The 23,264-nt window shown below is 51.5% G+C and overlaps 1 protein-coding gene across 1 annotated transcript in view; it reads right to left on the bottom strand.

Annotated features, from left to right (window-relative positions):
* Nucleotides 1–23,264, bottom strand: part of ATG16L2 (autophagy related 16 like 2) — a 579,847-nt gene that overhangs the window by 108,831 nt on the left and 447,752 nt on the right. The window contains exon 16 of the mRNA XM_086933798.1: nt 1,061–1,219. Within this exon, the coding sequence (XP_086789924.1) occupies nt 1,061–1,219 (159 nt within the window). The remainder of the gene's footprint in view (nt 1–1,060; nt 1,220–23,264) is intronic.

Raw genomic sequence — 23,264 nt, 5'->3', positions numbered from 1 at the left:
AATCTTCATAAATTCTGAAGGTAAAATCTTTGACCAGAATGAACCACCAACTTTTCCTGAGCCTCACTCTATTAAGAGTCAGCTGCAAGAGGTCCTCACATCTCCAGCCTCCAAAATCTTTCACCGAGATAAAGCAGAAAGCTGTATCTGACCATGCTCCATCGCCATGTGGCTGTAGAGGATTCCTAGGTTTCAGTCTAACACACTCAAGTAAAAAATTGGTATTATTTCTACTGGAACCATTATTGTTTTTTTTAAACTAACTGCTCATCTGGTCATTGACTTGTCTTAATTTCTGTGTCTTCTTAATTATTAAACTGTATTGGTTTTAATTTAATTGGTTTGGACAATTTAAGTAATTTATTTCTCTGCATGCATTCTGCATTTTTGCACATGTACCAGAGACATTATTCTCTGAAGAAGGCCTCACTGCCAGTACCCTTGTGCCATGGTTAAGCCACGTATTACTTACCGCAAACAACTGTACTTAATAGGAATGTGAGGGCTTTGACTTTGTGGGAGCTCAGTCTAAGCTCTATTAAGACTGTGAACTCTCTCTTCCATAGCTTAACAATATACATTCCTACAGTTTCATTTTGTATTGATAATGGCATACCAATAGCACTATCTTAGAAGTATTCACAGGGAATGTCAAAATACTGCCATAAAGATAAACTACAGACAGTTTTTCAAGTGCACATTTGTTTCTCTATATTTATTTATAGTGAGTTGGGGGTGGTTTTGGTCTTACAAATTATTTCTTTTACATCTTTTATGAAAGCAAATATAAGGTATCTAGTAAAGATCAGTGCATGCCTCCACTTTACTTATTATTTATCTAATCAGACATAACATCTGCAATCGGCAGCCACTCCAAGGGCCTGATTTAGACCTCGGCACAAAGGTGACGGATATCCCATCCGCTGAAATATAAATCCTATTATATCCTCTGGGATTCAATTTTCGGCAGATGGGTTGTGACAGAGAACCCGTACGCAGAGATCTACCTCAGGCCCTAAATCACCTTCCCATAGATCCGTGACATCCTACTACTGGTTACCTGAAAACCTTACTGCTCAAACAAACACGGGTCATGCGCAGGTCGATCATATGCAGTGCATCATCCCGGGAGCAGCTGAGCAGCTGTGTTTGGTTGTAGTTCAGGCTGAGAGACGTGATTTTCCCCTGTGGTGGAATCTCATGCATACACTGCTTCGATCTGGGGAATGGAACAAACAATACAACTTAAGACTGCACAAGATCACACAATAAGTTATAAACACACTAACATCGGAACACACAAACACCCAATGCATAAGAGGAAAGTAATTACTTAGCCTTTCTATTACCAACAAGGAGTTTTGATGGAATAATACACTGTAAGCCCCTACAAACAACAATAAGTCTTCTGTTGTAGCTCATCAATGAAGTGTGGAGCCCAACAGAACTGCAGAGGGTTTAAATCATTAACCAGGAAAGGTTTTATCTTTTATAATGAAATTCACATTCCATGCACGTTGATACTTCCTCAATCAAAAGGCAGGTTTCCCTCCTAAGTCTTTGTAGACTTGTTTAACATCGTCAGATCAACCGTACCCCATGAACAACCTCAACAAAGACATCAACTACTTCAACTACTAAATCATGAACTACGTAGACACCCTCGCACCCTTCAAACACAACAAGCAAAGAATAACCAACAAGCAAGCCTCTTGGTACACAGAGGACCTTCGATATTCCAAACGACACTACAAACATCTAGAAAGAAGATGGAGAGCCAGCCACAGACAGAACCACCTACAGGGCTGCACTCAAGCACTATCACCAGCATCTGAGAAACACCAAAAGAACAAGTTACTTACCTTTGGTAACAATATATCTGTAAGAAACATTAGTTAGTTATAGATTCCTTACCTTAGAATTACCCCCAGGCGTTAGACTGGATCCGGAAAGTTTTTCGTCAGCAGTACCTCTGCGCGTCAGATGGTGGCGTTGGTCGGCTCCACGTCCGTCGCTGGCGTCATGTCGCCCGGATGATGTTGTGGTAGCTACTTAGATGCCGCCCTTGCATGCTGACGTCAGTTCTGTAAACAACTTTCCAGAAACGCAGAACCTTGCAAGACACTGACCACTGGTGCACAAAACTAAGGCCCTGAAAGGATATCCTTAACCCTAGAAATCAGTTCGCAGAATGGGGAGGATGGGTGGGGTGGTAAGGAATCTATAACTAATGTTTCTTATAGATATATTGTTACCAAAGGTAAGTCACTTGTTCATCTGAAAGAAACACATTAGTTATAGACTACTTAGCTTAGAATAGATACCCTAGCAATACCAACACCGGCGGTGGGACTGCAAACCAATCTCACACCAGAAAGTCCTGGAGAACAGAACGGCCAAAGAAGCCGTCTCTCCGGACCTGACCGTCAAGACAGTAGTGTTTTGTAAACGTGTGCAGCGAGGCACATGTAGCTGCCTGACAGAGATCATTCAGAGAAACGCCTCCTCCCAGAGCAGTAGTTGCTGCCGTTGCCCTGGTAGAATGGGCGGGCAACCCCACTGGATGCTCCTTCTTCGCCAGAGAATAGCAAGATTTGATACACAAAACGAGCCATCTGGAGACAGTTCGTTTGTGTAGAGAGAGAGGTAGAACAGAATACGTTAACTACCTAGTCATTGACAAGGTAGTTAACGTATTCTGTTCTACCTCTCAACCCCTTTTTACTGTTCCCAGCTAGGGAAGTCATTAAATCAATTTTTGAGAGGTAGAACATTATACGTTAACTACCTAGTCATTGACTAGGTAGTTAACGTATTCTGTTCTACCTCTCAACCCCTTTTTACTGTTCCCAGCTAGGGAAGTCATTAATTCAATTTTTTCCATTAGCCAGGGGATTTTATTTAAAATATTTTACATTCACGTATTTAGGTCCCTACACTCCTATCACTTATCACTGTCCTACACCACACATAGCCTATCGTCATTAATATCAGTGCTCCCGCGTAGCTCGTAGGTCGTAGCACGCCCTGCCCTGTAGAGGGACGGGAAGACCCCTATGATGAAGCATGACACTAAGGGATTCTTAGTGTGTGAGGGGTATTTTAAAAGCACATAGTGCTCTCTTTCTGCCACTAGCGAAGAGAGCAGCTCCCACTTCACTGCAAAGTTGAAAATATACATAAAAATATTTCGATCACTTCACATTGATAGAATCTCATTGTTTTTTCATATCGTTTTGGAGGGTGATTCTATCACCCCTACCTCTACACTTCCTCAATTGTTCTTTGGATATTTGCACCTGATCTTCTTAAACACTCTGGGCATAAGTGCTATAGGCGGAAAGGCGTAAAACAGACCGCAACTCCACTTGTAACGAAAAGCGTTGCCTAGCGAGTGCCGCCTTCAATGCGCACAATTGCTGACATTGTGCGTTCTCTTCAGTGGCAAATAGATCTAACCAAGGCTCTCCCCACTGGTGAAAGAGACCTTGCACCACCTCCGAGTGAAGACGCCATTTGTGATTCATCATGCACCTGCGGCTGAGTTCCTCTGCCCTGGCGTTCATGGAACCTGCCATGGGTTGAACCACCAGGGATATGCCCTGATATTCCAGCCATGTCCAGAGGCGGAGAACCTCCTGACATAGGGTCAACGGCCGTACCCCGCCCTGTTTGTGGCAGTACCACATGGCGGTGGTCTTGTCCGTGAACACCTGCACTACCCTTCACTGGACAGAGGGAAGGAATGCTTTTAGTGCAAAACAAATCGCCCAAACCTCCAGAAGGTTGATGTGGAGCCCGGACTCCGCCGGAGACCAGAGGCCTCTGATCTCCGCCTCCCCCATGATGCTGCCCCATCCCAGAAGGGACGCATCCGTCACCACTGTGTGGTCTGGTTGGGAAAGGGAGAGGGATCTGCCGTTGACCCACTCCTGGTTCGTGAGCCACCACTGCAATTGTCGTGCAGTGCCCTCCGAGATCTGTATGCAGTCAGACAGATTCCCTTGATGCTGCGCCCACTGGAACGCCAGGTCCCATGCATAGCCCGCATATGCCACCTAGCATGATCTACCAGCAGAATGCAGGAGGCCATGAGGCCCAGCAGCCTCTGGGTCATTCTGACTGAAACCCAGGATAGAGGCTAAAAGATCGGAATCATAGCCTGGATACCCCGGACTCGCTGTTCCGGAGGACAGACCCGAAACCGCGTCATGTCCAGAACTGATCTGATGAAGAGGAGCTTTTGAAAGGGAATCAGGTGTGACTTCGGCACATTGATGGAGAACCCCAGTGAATGCAGGAGGTCGGCCGTAGTCTGGAGGTGGGAGACGGCTGCCCAGGGCGACCCCGACTTCAACAGCCAGTCGTCGAGACTGAAATCCCAGATCTGCGCAGATGAGCTGTTACCACCGCCATCACTTTCGTGAACACCAGAGGGGCACTCTAAGGCCAAAGGGAAGCACGGCAAACTGAAAGTGCTTGTGGCCTACCGTGAACCTAAGGTAACACCGGTGGGCTGGCAGGATGGGGATGTGAAAATAAGCGTCCTGCAAGTCCAACGCTACCAACCAGCCTTCCGGGTCGAGGCCCGACTAGACCTGAGCAAGCGTCAACATCTTGAACTTCTCCTTCCGGAGGAAGCGGTTGACGTTCCGGAGATCCAAGATAGGACACAGTCTCTTGACCTTCCGGGGGACCAGAAAGCAGTGGGAATAACTACCACGGCCTACTTCTGGGACAGGAATGCGCTTGATGGCTCCCTTGGCCAAAAGAGCCATAACTTCCTGCTGGAGAAGGGCCAGATGATCCTCTGACATGCAGTGGTATTGTGGTGGCATGGCTGGAGGGGTAGCCTCGAAGGGGAGGGAGTAGCCCCTTCGGACTATCTGCAAAACCCACCTGTTCGATGTGATGGTGCGCCAGTGGGGGAGGTGATGGCGAATCCTGACGCCCACCGGCATTTGATGGGCCTGAAATGTCAGGCTAGGAAGGTTTGGAGGCTGCTGCAGAGGGGGGGGTCTGTGGACTGGCCAGCCTGCTGGGCCCCGGAACTATAACGGTGTTTCCATGTCCTTGCTGCAGCCTGTAGCTCTGTGCAGGACGTAGCGGGGTACCCCTTTCATAGCCACGAAAGGGGAGAAAAGCAGGCTGCCCGGGGCGGCTGGAGAGGCCCAAGGACTTGGCCGTGGCACGTGAGTCCTTGAAAAGCTCTAAAGCCTGGGAGAGCACTGTCCGGGCCTCCTCCGGACTTTGAGGCAGCAGCTGTGCTTTTGGAGGTAGAGGCTTGGACCACCAAGCTCTCAGGGGTGGGGTGTTGGGAAAGGATGGGGGTCACCTGGGGCCGGGTGGTGGCGTCCGGCAATCATCCTATCCACGGGAGCCCTTGTGTTGGGCCTGGACCAAGTGCCCAAAAGGATGTCAGTAAGGGCCTCGTTGAAAAGAAGTAGAGGCTCCGAAGAGCTCGCCGCCGGCAGAAGCACCTCTGTCAGGAGGTTAGTCCTGACTGCCACGGTAGTGAGTTCGAGGTTGAGAGCCTAGGCTGCCTTATGCAAAACCACTGCGTACGAAGCTCCCTCCTTCGTAGCCACGGTAGGAGGAGAGAACATGCCAAGGTCAGGGGAGGTGTCCAGACCACTGACATCCCCCAGTTCCTCTCTCCAGTCCTGTTCAGATTCCACCTGATCAGCTAAAGGGTCTCCTGACCCCTCCCAGTCCTCCTCCTCGCCCTCTGGGTATCAATCTGGCTGAAAGGGGACCCCAGGAGTGAAAAGGGGTACAAAAAACCCTCTTGCGCCAGATCTGGTGTCGTGCGACGCTGGTCCGGCTCCGGGTCCACGTTAGGATGGAGGCCGGGGTCGACGCTGTGAGAAGTTGGCCTGATATATAATGTTCACTATTCTAGTGAGCACTTTGTATCAGTCCAAACAACCCTTATTGATGATTGGTTGTAAGTCAACCTTATAGACCAGTGTTGTAATGGTTAATTCCCCTCTTCTTTCTTCACATCAATGCTCTCTCTGTTCAGCCTGCATGGCAGGAGAATAATGTGTGATGTCATGGAATGTTGGTGTGTGGACTGGTGGAGAGCGTCAGTTGGAGGATGAGAGGCTGAGCAGAGGGAGACTGCTCCTGGTGGGGCTGTTGTACATCTTTACTTCTATCCTATTACCATCCTACCTTCATCTTCTACAACTATAACTGAAACTAATAAAGGAACTACTTGGAACTACCACCCGGCCTACTCCTTGGACTATTTTGTTACAACAACCAGCTATTCTAGTAGCATGGATACGAGCAGTCTTCGGGCTAAACTCTAGAGGGCGTGTTAAGCCAGCTGTTATACCATCACATATACCCCTTGAACACCAAGTGAAAGGACACCACACAAGTGTTATGAAAATAAACAGTGTATTTATTTAGATCACAACAGCCCTGTACTATGAGGACAGAGTACTAAGCACACAACAAAACTCTTACGAAAATACTTTAAGTTGCACAATTTACACAAATGCCCGAGGGGCACGAAAAACCATATACACTAAAAGTGGAATGCGAAATTACTAGCAGGTAAGTACTAATCTCATAGGGTTTGGAATCGCTAGGACTGGACTACTGAACCTCGAGATTACTAGCAGGAGGCCTAGGGGACTCGGGTGCAGAGTGTGCACTCTCACGCGGGATGCGGGACAAAGTCTATGGATACTAGCAAATGCAAAAGTTAGTGTTCTCGGGCGAACCCGACTAGGTAGGTCAAAAAAGAAAGTGGATCTAGGCACTTAGAGAGTTGTTCTACGCTGGAGCACCGGGGTACTTGGTTTACCTAGCCCAGGGGCTGCGGCTGCATAGGGTTCAAGTGTTGTCGGCAACCCTCGTTGACGAACCAGGAGCCTGAAAGAAGAAGTTGCTGGCAGGCGACCAGTGAAGATTGTTCGATGCAACCCAAGCCTGGGTTGATGAAGATGGATACCTGTAAGCAGAGGGGACCAAGTTCTGAATCACTAGCCAGTGATTAGGTGGGCACCAGGATGGCACCGGACGAGGTCACTCCGCCAGGTGAAGAGGTGACACTGGATTCTGCTGCTGCACGGACCAGGGGCGCTGATGTCGACCAGGCTGGAGGTCTGCGAGCTGTCCCACGTCGGATGTCTGCTGCTGGCGATGCTGGATCCGGTGAAGGAGGCAACAAGCCTTGGCTACGGCAAGCCCACGTGGCTACACAAAATGGCGTCTTGGATGGACCAGGAGGGTCCGAGGAAGGTTCCCTTCAGGAGGAGACTAGGGCCAGTCTAGAGGAGCTAGACCAGCGGTGAAACAAACGTAGGACGTCGTCTGGAGGATCACTAGCCAACGGGCAAGTGACCGGACAACGTGGCAAGCGACACAGAAGCAAAAGGGCCCCACGCAGATCTGGTGGATGCTGGGGGGCTGGTCTTCGGTGCTCGTGCTGCTTGGGGTTGGGGCTTCTCTTACCCCACTGCACCCACTCGAGGGTCCCTCGGCGGTCGTGCTGGGTCAGTGTCGTGCTGGTTCTGATGGTTGCCGGGTCCACTGGTCTCGTCGCACCCACGGTTCTTCAGCTGTGCTGTAGAGGCAGGTAGAGGTCAGAGAGGGCAGGGAGTCCGGGTCTCGTCGTGCTGGTCGGTCTGGTTCCTGGAGGAAGGACGTCTTAGCAAACCGCAGATACTTAGTTGGTGCCTGCTGCTGCAGGGTGACTACTCCTTAGTCACAAGGGAGAAATCTTGAGTCGTAGAAAGTAGTTTCAGGATTCAAAGATGATCTAATTTGGAAGGGGGCCCGCTCCTAACTTTATACTAGGAAAAGGGGCTGGCACGCGACTAGGTCCTGCCCATGGGTGGGACCAGGAAGGGGGGTGGTTACACCCCTCTCCCATGCCAGACTTTCCCCAGCTCAGGGGCTGGTGTGCCCCTGGAACTGGTTCAAGCCGGCCTATGCATAGTGAGCACCGGGGTGCCACTTGCAGTCACCTTCCTGTAAAGCCCTGCCTACCCAGGATACACAAAACCCTGTCTGAGATGGTGCTAGCACCGCCCCTGACAGGAAACCCTTTGTCCAAGCTCCCCTCGCTGGAAGGACTCCCAGCTGTAGGGGGTCAGACTTGTGTCTGTGGTGGGAGCATCCATTTTGTGATGCTGAGGCTCGAATTAACTTTAACCGGGGTTCACATTTACATACATGTCGTGTCCCTCTAGAAGGGTGGAATGCTAAACCCCGTCGCCAGAATTGGCGAGGGGTTAGTATTCCAATTCGTATGACACCTTACTCGACATGTTTTGATAAAGCGATACCAGAGTTGGCATATAACCGCGAGGATTATAATGCACTTAAGAGTATATGGTACGCGTTATCATGGAACAGCTATTAGGACTTGGTTCCGCAAGCTGCAAACAGGCTCAGCTCATGCCAGAGCACCATTTCACCTGATTCCAAGCACTCTGCCTTCAGGATTGTTAAGGCCTGCCATAGGAGTGACTGATAGGAATACAGGTGTCCATTTTAGGGTTAGATATAGGTATACTATATCTAAAGCAAAGGGTGATTACACCACCTTGCCCCAGCTGTCGTGCAGCCAGTTGTGTCAGATTTAGATGGCCAGCCAGGGGTGGCATAATACATGCTGCAGCCCCTGGTAGGCCCTGGGTACACCTATGCCCTGAGTTACAGGGTCTGATAAGGAGGCCCAGTACCAATTGGTAAATGCACCTAAGGTACATGGAATCCATTTTACAGAGAGAGCAGTAGGCCTGGGGTCCTGATTGGCAGGGTCCCAGGCCAACTATGTCAAAAACCAGCTAAAACACAGGGCAAAAAGTTGGGGGCAACCATAGTCAGGATCTACCTTCCTACAGACGCCAGCCAAGGGGTCGACGCCAGCCGGGGGGGGGGTCGACGCCAGCTGAGGGGCCGATCGGAGTAGAATGCGGTAATGGTGCCGGAGGAAGCGGCGCCGGTGGAGGCGCATTAAGGTCAACCTGCGCCGATCCGGATCCAGGCCTGGATCCAAGTGGAGCCTGTGGAGCCGGGGCCGGAGCCATTAGCGGAGAAGGCCCCCCAACCAGTTCTGCGGGGCGCGAAGGTGCGCCAGCGAGTCTGGTCCACCCAAAGAAGGCATGCATCGCCTCGTAGAACGTTCAAAGCTGGTGTCGCTCTGGGTCATGGAAAGGGAGGGAAACACAGAGTCGACTCTTCAGGCTCCACACGCAGAGCCACCGGAGGGGCACCACCAGCATCCCTCGTCGGATCAGCCGACGAGGAGAAATCAAAGAGCGACAAAGTTCCCAGACTTCTTCTTATGCTTCGACTTACCCGACCTAGACTGCAAAGAATTGGACGAATGGTGGTGGCTCCACGACCGGTCGCTCGACCTCCCTTGCGACCAGGACCTCGAACGGCGCGGAGTCGATTGCTGGAACTCAACCAACTTTCGGGACCGCTCCTGCAAAGACTTCGGCGCCATTGCCCGGCAGTCAGAGCACGACTTGGGGTCGTGGTCGTGCTCCAGGCAAAAGAGGCACACGCGGTGCGGATCCATCACCGATATCAGTCGGTGACAGGAGTCGCAGGCCTGAAACCGGGCATCCCTCATGCACCAGGAGTCGAAGTCTCAAACAAGAAGTCGACAAAAGTCGAGAAAAAAGTCAGTCAAAAAGTGACTGGAGGTACCGCTCTTCCCGGATCTGCCCTGGCTGGTACGGAAAAAGAAAGAATTGACGTCAGCATGTGAGGGTGGCGTCTAAGTAGCTACACAACGTCATCCCAGCGACACGACGCCAAGGACGGACGTGGAGCTGACCGACGCCACCATCAGACGTGCAGAGGTACTGCTGACGAAAAACATTCCGGATCTAGTCTGACGCCTGGGGGTAATTCTAAGGAAAGGAATCTATAACTAACGTGTATCTTTCAGATAAAGAGCGCTAGCTGAACGCATCGAAGGGAGCACCAGCAGCTGTAAGGAGATGTTCTTGATGGATTAGTTACTTACCTGTAATCCTAGTTCTCATCCAGAGGTATACTCATCAAAGTCATAATCTATGAATAATCCCCGCCCATGTGTGAGATCCCGGAGCATATAGAAAGATACATATATATACATATATATATACATATGTGAAACATATATACATATGCAGCCTAAACCATTTCCACAATGGCCAAAATGCTGAAATTACATAGGTTTGTATAGTAGCACCTAGACTCTCACAACCCCTAAGGAAGAAAAAGAGCAGTAAACATTTGTCATACAACAATGCTTTATTGCCATAGAGAAACCTGTAATTTTCAGGCATTTGCCAGTAGGCTGCAGTAGAGTATAAAGAAACAAAGAAAACTGACACCTTGCCTTTAAGGCATTAGAGTAGGGGTACCGTGCCTTTAAGACCTGTAGGCGACCTCCTGCTCCCATGATGCACTACAGGTGGCAGTTAGGTCAGTTCTTTTTGGAGGTGTAGAAGCACCTGAGTAAATCCGCAATCATCATACAATAACTTTGCAGTAATGCTCGTCCGGGGAGGTGGGCGGGTCGCTTGCTTATGACTTTGATGAGTATACCCCTGGATGAGAAGGAGTAGTTTCTGTCCTGTAACTCCTGTTCTGTAGTAGGGGTATCTCTGTTATAGTCATAATCTAGTGAATAGTCCCGCCCATGTGTGTGGACCCCGGCAATCAAAAATAATCTCTTAAGTTGTCAAAATCATGCAGAAACTGCAAAGACACTTAAGAGAGAATTTAAAGACAGATAATGCAGCCTATATCCACAGGCTACACTGTCCAGTGCTTCAACTAGAAATTCCACCAAATAACACCACACACAAGACAGCCAGCCCAGTTTCTACCAAGAGAAACTTGCCTCTACCATTAAAAAGACTCTGGAATGATAGAGAGGAAGGCATGGACAGACAAGCCCCATAGGCTGCCATTATGTGGCTTAAACAGGATACTGTGCCTTTAAGGAAACCTTCCAAAAGCCTCTCCCGGTATCCCAGAATGCATAGCAGGTCCAACTTACTTTCAGTTCTTTTTTCCGGCTCCTGCTTACAGGACCCTGGCATTGAGCTCTCCCTTGTTTCAAGGGTTTATTGCATATTTTGGCACTTTTGTGTTTTAAAAGTGTTAAAGTTTACTTTCTTGGTGTTCTCTTTCTCTTCTGTGTGCTGATTTAGGTATTTTAGGGCTCTAAAATGCCTGGACTCTTTGATAAGTGTCCAGCATGTGGGAGGAAGAAGGCCAAGAGTGATCCCCATGATGTCTGCATCGTCTGCCTCCCTGAAGATCATATCCCTGAGGACTGTGACATCTGCCAGCAGTTTACTGCTCGGACTCTGAGGGACAGGGTGAAGATCAGGCTTCCTGGCCTTGAGGAGAGGCGTCTGCAGGCTGCAGGTGGGTCTGGGCAGTCTGGGAAGGTTCCCTCTGCCCCTGCTGAGGCCTCTGGGGGGCTCCCCAGGGGCAGGAAGTCCAGCAAGCGGTCCCGGTCTCCGTCGACATCGATGGCATCGACGACGACGTCGAGAGGGATGACGGCGGTGTGCTCCCCTTCTCCCCGGCGCTCCGGGTCGAGACGACGTGACGGCTCGACGTCAAAGGTACCGCCGTCGAAGCCACCGTCGACGTCATAACTAACTAATCCTTCTCAAACAGGGGATACTCATCAATAGTCATAATCTATGAATAGAGAAGCAAGCCCATACCCAAAGTCTCGCGGATGAGCAACCAAGTACACAGAAAAAAACATGAATCAACATCACATTTATAATGCAGTTATGCAAACAAATTCCTCAAAGAGGCCTGTCCCACTTGGGCATCGGCCTGTGAAGCTGAATCTAAGCAGTAATGGCGGGGAAAGGTATGTACTGAGCGCCGTTTAGCTGCCTTGCAAATCTCAGGTATTTTGCGAAGGAGAGCTGTTGTAGAAGCTTTCTCTCTAGTGGAATGTGCACGTGGTTTGCCCTGTAATGCTTTGTTAGCTAATTGATAAGACAGAGCATACAGGAGACGATCCATCGAGAGATAGACCTTTTTGAAGCTGACAGACCGGTATTAGTTGTACCATAGTTAACAAAGAGCCGGTCCGACTTCCTCAGTGGAAGAGTCCTAGCCAGGTAAAATTTCAAAACCCTCCGGAGAGCTTGGGAGTGTAAAGATCTCTCCAGGGGAGTAGTTGGTTGAGGGAAGAAAGTAGGCAGTGTGATGGTCTGATTGATGTGGAAAACCGAGACCACCTTGGGCAGGAAGCCTGGATGTGTTCTCAGCACCACTCTATTGGCATGAAAAACTGTGTAAGGCTCCTTGCAACACAGGGCCTGAATCTCACTTACCCTGCGGGCTGAGGTGAGCAACTTTCCAGGTCAAGTGCTGCAAAGATGCCTTATGAATAGGCTCAAAAGGAGCACCCATCAACTTGGTAAGTACAATGCTAAGCTACCAGGGAGGAGAGGGGACCTCACTGGAGGAAACAATTTCTTAAGCCCCTCTAAGAAATCTTTGACCACAGGCATCAGTAAGAATGAGGTCTGGGAGGGAGACTTCCTATACGCTGTGAACGCCTCTAAGTGAACCCTGATGGAGTGGTACTTAAGGCCTGACCTTGCCAAATGTAATAAGTATGGGAGAATCACCTGCTCCTGACCTTGAGTCGGATCAAGAGGATTGTCTATACACCAAATGTAAAACCTCTTCCACTTGAATGCATAAGACTTTCTAGTGGAGGGCCTCTATGCTTCCTTAAGAATGTTCATGCAGTCAGCCGAAAGGTCTAGGTGGCCATACTGGATGACCTCAGGAGCCATGCAGTCAAGCAAAGAGAAGGGAGGTTGAATGAAACACCCTCCCCTCGTCCTTGGTCAATAAGTCCGGGTGGCAGGGCAGCCTCCGGTGAGGAACCTCCGACAACTGGAGGGGATCCGGGTACCACCACTGGCGTGGCCACTCCGGCGCGATCAGGATCATCCTAGTGTTGGTCCTGTAGAACTTCTGTATCACCGCCGGGATCAGAGGGTGTGGAGGAAAAGCGGACAGCAATGTCTGAGACCAGCTGATCAAAAGTGCATTCCCCTGTGATCCATGCTGGGAGAATGGAGACGCGAAGACGGGGCATTTTGCGTTTGCCGCGTCTGCGAACAGATTGATGTCTGGCACTCCCCATCGTAGAAACACCTCCTGAGCGACGTCTTCGTTGAGCACTCAGTCGTATGCTTCTACGAAGTCTCTGCTTAGGTCGTCTGCCTGAACATTCAAGATCCCTGGAAGGTGAACTGCCATGATGGATAAACCTCTCGCCAGAAGCCACCGCCAAATGGATTGAGCTTCCAGAGACAGAACTCGTGACCTGATGCCTCCTTGTTTGTTCAGATAGAACATCGTTGCTGTGTTGTCTGTCTGAACTTGAATGTGGCTGGACCGAAGAGACGGGTACAGGGACTTGAGCGCCAGATAGACCGCCCGTAGCTCCAAGAAGTTGATATGATAGCTTCTTTCTGTCTTGGACCAGAGACCTTGTACCTGAAGCTGGTCCATATGAGCTCCCCAGCCCTGCATTGAGGCATCCGTGACCACTGTGTGTTGGAGGCGACTGATAAAACGGTACTCCTTGCAGCAGGTGAGAGCGTTTCATCCACCATCTGATGGAGTCCCTGGCAACTTGAGGGAGAGAGACACTATCTTCCCAGTGGCCTGGCCTTTGAGACCATTGGTACTAGAGTGCCTGCTGCAGAGGCCGCATGTGAAGGCGTGCATTGGGCACAATGTAGATGCACGAGGCCATCGATCCCAGAAGTGACGACACTGGTCTGGCTGTAGGACTTTGGGTGTCGAGAAGGGTGCGGCACTTCAGAAGCAGAACCTCTCCTCCGAAGGACACACGCTTGCCTCTGCGGAGTCCAGGGAGGCGCCAGATAGTGTATCCGTTGGGAAGGGTTGAGGACCGACTTTTTGTAGTTGACTTGCAACCCCAAGGAATGCATCAGGTTGAGGCAGTGAGAGATGGCTCTGAAGTAGAACAGGTGTGGAACTTTTCAGGAGCCAGTCGTCTAGGTAGGGATAGACGAAGATCTTCCGCCTGCGGAGGAAGGCAGCCACCACTGCCATGCACTTGGAGAATGTCCGTGGGGCGGATTTGAGGCCGAACGGAAGCACTTGATACTGATAGTGGTGCCGGGCTATCTGGAACCTAAGAAATTGGCGATGCTTTACTGAGACAGGTATATGAAAGTAGGCGTCCTGCAGGTCTATGGCACACATCCAATCTCCTTGGTGAAGGTGCGGAAAGATCTGATGCAGGGCCAGCATACGAAATTTCTCCTTCCCGATAAACCTGTTCAGCAGGCGTAGGTCGAGGATAGGTCTGTACTCTCTGGCTACTCCTCGCTTTTGGACTAGGAAGTAACGGGAGTATACCCCCTGATTTCTTCGTAGAGGCGGGGCCTCCTCTATGGCCTTCTCTGCGAGAAGGATAGATACTTCGTCCTTTAACAGCGGACTTTGGATTTGAGGAAGGCACTTGAATTGTGGGGGCACTTGCGGAGGAGGAGACTTAAACCTCAGCAAGTAGCCATGCTGCACAATATTCAGCACCCATTTGTCTTTTGTTATGGCTTTCCACTCTTCCAGGTGACAAGCTACACTCCCTCCCACCGGAGTGGCAACCGGTTGAGGAGGAAGCAACGACTCAAGGCTTGGGAGGCTGCTTAGAGGTGGACTGCTGTTTGTTATTGCCTCTTCCTCTTCCAGGGTGCCTTTGTTGGAACTGGGATCTTTGTTGGTTCTGGGAGGACCATTGAGGGGTTTGAACGCTCTGTTGAAAAGAACGTTTGTCGCCCTGACTGAAACGTTTCTTGAACTCTTTGCGCTTCTCCAGACCAACAGCCTCGACAGTGTCCATCTCAGCCTTCATTTTTGTCATCTCGTCATCAGCGTGAGCCCCAAACAAAGACAAGCCATTAAAGGGGTGGTTCAAAATTTTCTTCTGGGCATCAGGCTTGAGGCCTGTGAGGTGCAGCCAGGCTGAGGGTTGTGAACAGACTCCATGGGAGTAGCTATGAGCGGCAAGATCTGAAGCGTCTGCTGCAGCACTTACCACCTGATTGGCTACTAGCCCCCTTCTTGTAGAACTTTTTTTTTTTTTTTAAACCTTTATTTGGAGACAAGCAGGGTCAAGGGAAGTGCATACACAATACATACAGACATTTATGGCCATTACAATGGTACGTCAGAACCAAAAAAACGATATACAAGTCAGTACAGGGCAGCAGACAAGTCAATACAAGGAGCAACATCGGAATGCACAGTGCAAATTAGAGAGCAATGATCCAGTATGTTCAGGCAAGCTAATGAGACAATACAATACGGACACAGTCGATTAGCGCACAATAAATAAAAACAAAGGAAACACAGATGTAAGGGACACATACAATAAGGGTACCCGACAGGGATACGACCTCAGTTCCCAGCCATATACTTGTCGTAAGGGGAACTACAGCCCCCAATAGCTCGCATGGAAAGGAGACAGCGTAGCCTTTCCCCCAACACTGGGAGATCAGCAGGTTTAATGTAAAATCCCAGCCCATCAAGATGCCATCAACCAATCCCTTCACGGTCCCCTGAGTCAGAATCAGAGTCCTGCACAGCTCTGGTTAGGAGGTACACCTGGAGCGGGCTCCAAAAGTCCTTCGGTCTGCATCGGACAGGCATAAGGTCAGAATAGACGCTGTATTGATCCTGACAGTATATGAGGTCAGTCACCCAATCCTGAAAGCGCGGCACCCTGCCACGACCCCAGCAACAAGCAACCCTACGCCCAGCCAGCAGCAGGGCCACGTCAACAAATCTACGGTGAGAGGCAGGCACGTCCTTAGAGTAGCCTAGCAACATCACTAAGGGGTCAAATGCTACCCCATCCTCCGCCATAATCTGCAGGGCCTCATGAACCTGAGTCCAATATTCTAATACACTCGCACAACTCCAAGCCAAGTGCAGGAAGTCAGCGCCTTCCGCACGACATCTAGCACACCTGTCATCTTCCGCTAAATGAAACCGTAGTTTCCTCGCCGGGGTATAATAGTACCTCTGAACAAACTTGTAGTGGATAATTTTAAGGCGACAACTAGAAGAAACATTGGCCGTGAGCCCACAACAGTACTTCCACTGCTCGTCGGTAATGGGAGCACCCAACTCGGCAACCCACTGCTCGCGCACCCGATTGGCCGGGACCGAACGCTGTCTGCGAATAGCCCCGTATAATTTCGACACCAGGTGTCGTCCATCTGAAACCAACAGCACGTGGAGGGGGAGGGTAACCCCAGGCTCCGAAGGGAAATCTGAAAGCAGAGCACGCATGCCCTGCCGTAAGCGGATGAAATAGAACAGCTCTAGAGGGGAGCAAGCAGCAGCTCCAAAGAAATGAGCCTGCGTACGGAAGGCGCCCTCATGAAACAAGTCGCCCCACGTGAGGATGCCCAGACGCTTACACATTCGTTGAAACCCCGCTTCCAGCAACAGCGACAGATCAGGATGATAAGACAGAGGCAGAGCCAGCGAATAAAGAAAGGAGACGCCCAGCAATTGAGCCACCCGCTTCCAAGCATCCACCGTGCACGTCACAGTCGTGCGAGGTGTTTCCACGTCGGACACCTTGACCAAAACCATCCCCTCCAGTGGGAGCGGGTGGGCAACCCAATGTTCAGCAGCAATCTGGGGCATGAACGGCGTGGGGCGCATCCAGTGATTGGCGTAATGCGCCTGAGCGCTGAGATAATAAAGCTCGAAGTCAGGGACGTCGAATCCGCCATCAGCATAGGGCAACGTAAGGGTAGCCCAAGCCACTCGTGGCTGCCTGCCCCCCCAGAACAACCGCAAGAGCTCGGAACGGAGCCTGCGAAAGAAATAAGCACCAGGATGATACGGAAGGTTTTGAAAGAGGTAAAGAAAGCGGGGTAAAACTACCATCTTGATAAGGGACGCCCTACCGGCCATGGAAAGAGGCAAGGACATCCACCTGGTAACATCATCTGCAAGTTTGGTAATAGCCACCCCATAATTAAGCCGAACCGATTCCTCTCTGTCCAAGGACACGACAATGCCAAGATAACGCAACTCCGAATCACACCATTCCAGAGGGTAGTCAAGGGGAAACCTAGCTACAGCAGCAGTGAGGGGGAAAAATTGAGACTTCCGCCAGTTAATATGGACACCGGAGACCCCCCCAAAAGCGACCAGCTCTCGCAAGAGCGAATTAAGGTTGTTCTCAGGGTCCTTGACATAGAGTGTAACATCATCGGCGTATAAAGAAATACCGACCTGCCGCTGAAGACAATTAAAGGCGCTCTGCTGGTGAAACTGACGAATCCTGCAGGCCAGTGGTTCAATGGCTATAGCAAACAAGAGGGGCGAGAGGGGGCATCCCTGTCGGGTCCCTCTCGTAAGAGGGAACGAGGGGGATAGCACCCCATTCACCACCACCCTCGCCATCGGATCAGTGTATAAGAGCTGAACCCATGAGATGAAGATCCTGGGGAAACCCATTCGACAAAGAACATCAATAAGATAGCCCCACTCAACAGAGTCAAACGCCTTAGTGGCATCCATAAAGATGGCGGCGACCGGGACAGTAGGATCAATGGTTGACACAAGCGAAAACAAGGTGCGAAGATTGTGGGAGGTAGCACGGCCAGGCACAAATCCCGACTGGTCAGGCAGCACAATAACGGGCATGAGTTCGGCTAGTCTTACCGCCAATACCTTCGCGAGAATTTTGACATCGCAGTTGAGCAATGAGAAGGGCCTATAAGAGCCCACATCCAACGGATCCTTACCCGGCTTAAGCAGCGACGTAATGGCGACCTCGCGCATGGACCCCCGGCAGACGCCCCTCCTCTAGGGACTCCTCAAAAACCTCACGGAGCACAGGGGCCATTGTGTCCACATAACACTTATAAAATTCAGCAGGAAGGCCATCCAGACCGGCGGCCTTCCCATTAGACAGAGACATGATGGCATTCCTGACCTCCTCCACCTCCAGGGGCCTGCCTAAGAACTCCCGATGACCATCCGATAACCAACAAAGTGCCAGCTCATCAAGAAATCCGCCGCATCGAGTCTCACCCGTCTGCTGTGTCGTGTAAAGGTGTGTATAATGGTCAATAAAAGTACGCTGGATCTCCGAAGTGTCTCGGCAGCGAGTGCCATCCGGCGACACCAATTCCAGCACGTCAGACCCATGCCTTGGATGTCTAGTAAGGGCAGCGAGGACCTTACCGGGCCGCTCCCCTTCACAGTATCGCCTCGCCGTCCAGTATTTCCCCCTATGCTTAGCCTCTCTAGCAGCCTCCTCCTCATATTCGGAGAGCTTAGTACGGAACTGCGCCAGAAGATCGGGATCAGAGTCAACCTGCATCCTGCGTTCTAAGTCTCGCAAGTCAGCCTCCAAGCCCTCGAGGGTCCGAACAATCAGCCGAAGTACTCCACAACTTTTAGAAATAGTGACACCCCGGATAGTAACCTTGAACGCCTCCCAGATGACCTCGACGCTGTCCACAGAGCCTTTGTTCCTAGGGAAGAACGCCTCTACCTCCACACCAAGCTCCTCCCTGAACACCGGGTCAAGCAAAGCAGTCGGAAACAGACGCCAAGGTGGGCGCGGCCTATGCAACCCGGGGACGGATATAACAACCTTCACCGGACAGTGATCAGAGTACGTCCGAGCCAGATGTGTAGCCTCCCGTAGGCCAGCTCCCAGCCCCCTAGAGAGAAACACATAATCCAGTCTTGCCCATGAACGAGCATGTGTGGTGTAATGAGTGCCCTCCTTGGTGGCAGGGTGGGTGTACCTCCAGCTATCGACCAACCCGGCCTCTTCCACAATCCCCCGCAACACTTCTCTGGCCTGTACATTATACTGAGGGCTCCCCTCCGATCTGTCCGACTGGGCATGAAATGCAAGATTGAAATCACCTCCCCACACAATGTAAGTGGCATCCACAGCAAGAACATGACCCCACAAAGTGACAAAAAAAATTGGCGTATCGACATTAGGAGCATAGCAATTAACAAACAATACAGTGTTCTGCCCAAGCCGCCCCCACAGTAGCACATAGCGCCCCTCAGGGTCCCCAACAAATCCCAGTTCCTGAAATGCGAGCGATATTTTAACAAGGATAACAACCCCCCGAGCATAAGAAGAATAGGAAGCAAACCTCCTGGCCGCAGCCCACCTCCCGCCAAAGTTGGGGGAAGGAGCGGGAAGCAGATGCGTCTCCTGGAGGAGAGCAACATGAATAGCATGCCTGTCCAGGTACTGGATCACACTACGACATTTCCTGGCATCATTAAGTCCCCGTACATTCCAGGACAGAATCGATATCTGATGTATAACAGCAGTCGACATTACCCAGTTTCAGGGCCCCACAGGACCCAATAAGCAAATACAGGGCATCCAACTACCAGCAACAGCCAAAAACAGGTCCACACCCTAGGGCGCAGACACCCCCCCACAGACACTCCGCACATTCCCCAGCCATCTCCGAACCAATCAACCAAAACCACAACGACCCCCCCCCCCAACCAAACCATCCATGCAACAAGCGCTCAGAACATACTGCACGCCGCACGCCTCCAATCCATCTCACGCGACCCACAACTCGCACACGTGTTTCTCTTGCATAGCGCACCCCATCACGTGGCAGCCTAAGATGGCGGCCAGTGCACTCGGGCCCAAGATGGACGGCAGTACGGACCACATGATCAGTGCCGCCAGATAGAGAAATGAACCAGCCTAGATAGCGGGCACAGCACCACACCCGTGCACCCAGACAGCAGCAGCACCTATCATACCGACCCAGAGATCCTGGGCAACCAAACATGGACAGCTTCACTCCCGCCCCATCCACCCACCTGAGACCACCCCAACAATCAGGCCATACGCGTCCCCACCCCCCCCCCCCATTCCCCAACACACATCCAGTCAAACAACAAAGGACTAGAATCCAAACCAAAGGTACACATGGGGCACACCCTCCGGGGAACCTTCCAGAGGTGCACGACACCACTCCCTCACGCCACGCCAGTGTCCGCGCCAACAAGTGTCAGACGGCCCCAGGCGCCGCGCGGGGGGGTGGGTGCCCGGAGCGCGACATCAGATAGCACCATCCCGCGGTGCCACACCGACCCCAGGAAACAACACGCACTCACGCAGCTCATGAAAGACATGACCCCCGCACCAACAAAAGTAAAAGCGGGCAATAGGAAGGCCGCAAATGCGGAGAAGGAAGGCAGTAGAACTCAATATGAAAGATACACGTCCAGAACACTCCAAAAACAGGAAAAAGAGAGACAAAGTCCAAAGTCACCACAATCAGGCGACCTCCTCCTCAGCCGCCGAATGTTCGTCCTCAGGGTCTCGATCGCCTCCCCGATCCGCAGCTGCTCGCTCACGCTGGAGGCGCTTTGCAAAATCCTCAGCATGCTGTGGGTTGGTGAAGAAATGTTGCTTAGCCTGGTGCGTCACTCTAAGTTTAGCAGGGTACAGCAAGGCGTAGTCCACTTGTAGTTCCCGAAGCTTCTTTTTCACCCCCAGGAACTTACGACGCTGATCCTGCACCATCGGCGTGAAGTCGGGGTACATGGTGAAAGACACCCCTTCGAAAGAGAGGGCCCTGTTAGTGCGGGCGGCCTGGAGGGCGTCGTCCCGGTCACGATAGTTCAAAAGGCGCGCAATGATGGGGCGCGGTGCAGCCCCAGAGGCCGGCCGAGGTCCCAGTGTCTGATGCGCTCTCTCAACGATGAACTGGGATGAGAACACTTCCGCCCCAACGGCGCCCACAAGTAGCCTCTCCACATAAGTCTCCATTTTGCCCACATTCGTGGATTCCGGCACACCTACAATGCGCACGTTGTTGCGCCTGCTCCTCGCCTCCAACTCCTCATTCTTAGTGGCAATGACACGCAAGATATTGTCCATTCTCGCCAGTTGGGTGATATGGGTGGTCGCCGTGTCATCATGGTCCGAAATGCGCTGTTCCGCCGCCGTCAAGCGCTCCTCGTGCACGTCCAACTTCTGGACAACCGCATCCATGCGCGACGATATCTTGTCCACTTTGTCCACTATCGTGGCAAACCCCTGCCTCATCTCCTGCATCATTTGGGCAAAGTCATGTGGTGGCGGCTGCGGGACACTATCAGCGACATTCGGGGGGGGGGACAGCGAAGTTCCGGCGTCCTGGAGCAAACGCGTCGCCCGCCTAGCCCCTCCAGAGTCAAAGGACAATTTGGATTGTTTAGTGTCCGGCTTCCCCATAATGGTGCGCTAGTGATGTAATGGGGGACAAAAAGCAAATAGGACCGAAAGCGGACCAAGGGTACGGCCAAAAACAAAAGGCTCGGATCGTGGGGGCACGAGCAGGCCAGCGCGCCCCGCCACTCCCAACGACGAGAGAATGGCCGTCCCCGCTCCCAGTCCAAAGGAGCGAGCCCCCAGAAACCAAGAAGAAGATCCGTTGCGCCTCCGTGAGCAATGGTATCCGGGCAGGCAGATGCAGGAGCCAAGAGATAAGTCCAACAGCAAGGAAGAGCCAAACGGCTTGCCCGGCCAGCGAGCGGGCCCCGATGAAGAGGGGCGGAGCAAGGCCTACACCCCACGTGCAGAGCCCCGGACTGGCATGAGCAACGACGCCGGGCCAGGGGGCATCAGACTTCCAGAGCGCAAGTCGGGGAAACTTGGGGTCCCCATAACTTCGGCCAGCAACCTCCAAATGGCCCAGGAGTTGGACCGTGGGTAGTCAGTCGGTATCCCAGTAGATCCGTGGGGTCAGATCAGGGCGCAGCGATGGTCAACAGGATCCCTAGGCGGATAATAGCTCCAGGCAGCGGGAGCCTCACGACAGTGCGGCCATTCCGCAGTGCGCTCTATAGCGCCCCCCCCCCTTCTTGTAGAACTTCTGTCAAATCCTGCTGGTCTTCTTTGGGGAGCTTCTCTGTGAATCGTGTCAGGGAGTCCCACAGAGATCTATCATATCTCCCGAGAAGGGCAGAGGCACTGGCGCTGAAGTATTGCACATCTTCCTCCCATATGAGTCCATTTGTTTACTATCCTTCTCAGGAGGAACAGAGGATGATGTAGAAGCGGAGTGTGACTTCATGGCTGCAGCCACAATGACCGAGCCCGCTGGTGGGTCAGCCTTGAGAAACAACGGGTCCTCTGCTGGAATCTAGTATTTTTTGGCGATTCTGGATGGCACGGAACCCACCATCGCAGGAGTGAGGAAGGTGACAATAGCCGGTTCCAAACAACCTGGCACCAGTGGTAGCAGCTGTCTAGGAGCTGTCCGGTGATGCAAGGTATCGAAGATGACAGACGTGGGGACCACCGGGGTATGCAAAGTGATTTTGAGTTTCTTTGCACTCCTACCCAGAACATCTGTGAAGGTCGAGATGTCATCTATGAGCCACACTCGAGATGGAGGCGTTGAGGAGAAGGTCGGGAGTAGTCCCGGACCGTAGACCTTGTAGAGGAAGACCATGTGGGTGATCTTGTGCGCCTCCTTTTATAGGGTCTGTCATGATGAAAGCTGTGACGACCCCTGGACCTAGACCAATGTGTACAAGGCGATCTTGGTTTGGACGGCGATCGTGGTCTAGGAGGTGATCTTGGTCTGGGAGGCGATATTGGTCTCCGAATGGAAGACTTCGTGGGTCAAGCCGGAGTGCTTTTCCGAGGAGTGGTCCTGCAAGGCGAATATGTGCGGGAGTAATCCGAGTCTGGACTTCTGCGGCCACCTGACACAGCACTATTCACAATTGTCTGTAGCACAGGCCCAAAAAAACAATAATCAACAGTACACATAAATAAACATGTGAATTAAAGAAATAATTGTGCTTGTGTTTGTCTTTATTCCTTTATTCTTTGTCACTTCCTTCCACTCCCTTGTGCCAACGCGGTTCGTCGTGTATGGGTGTATCCCCACGACTTCCTCAGGGCTGGAAGTAATACATAATATCACTGCATTATATATACACTATAACAAGGTTGTATCCCTAAACCAGTTAAGATCGTAAAGAACTTGGGTGTAAAGTTGGATGAGACCCTATCCATGAAATCACAAGTACAGTCGGTTGTAGGCACTTGTTTTGGCCTTCTGAAGATGCTTCGCAGGTTTCTATTCTTGCTACCTATTTCAAATAGCAAGACAGTGGTACAGGCTCTCATTACTTCCAGGCTTGATTATGCCAACATCCTTTATCTGGGCCTGACAGAGTTC

Source organism: Lissotriton vulgaris, chromosome 8, assembly GCF_964263255.1.
Source record: "Lissotriton vulgaris chromosome 8, aLisVul1.2, whole genome shotgun sequence".
Classification (NCBI taxonomy): Eukaryota; Metazoa; Chordata; class Amphibia; order Caudata; family Salamandridae; genus Lissotriton; species Lissotriton vulgaris.
The sequence above is the reverse complement of the archived record's forward strand: the minus strand, read 5'-3'. Positions and strand labels throughout refer to the sequence as shown.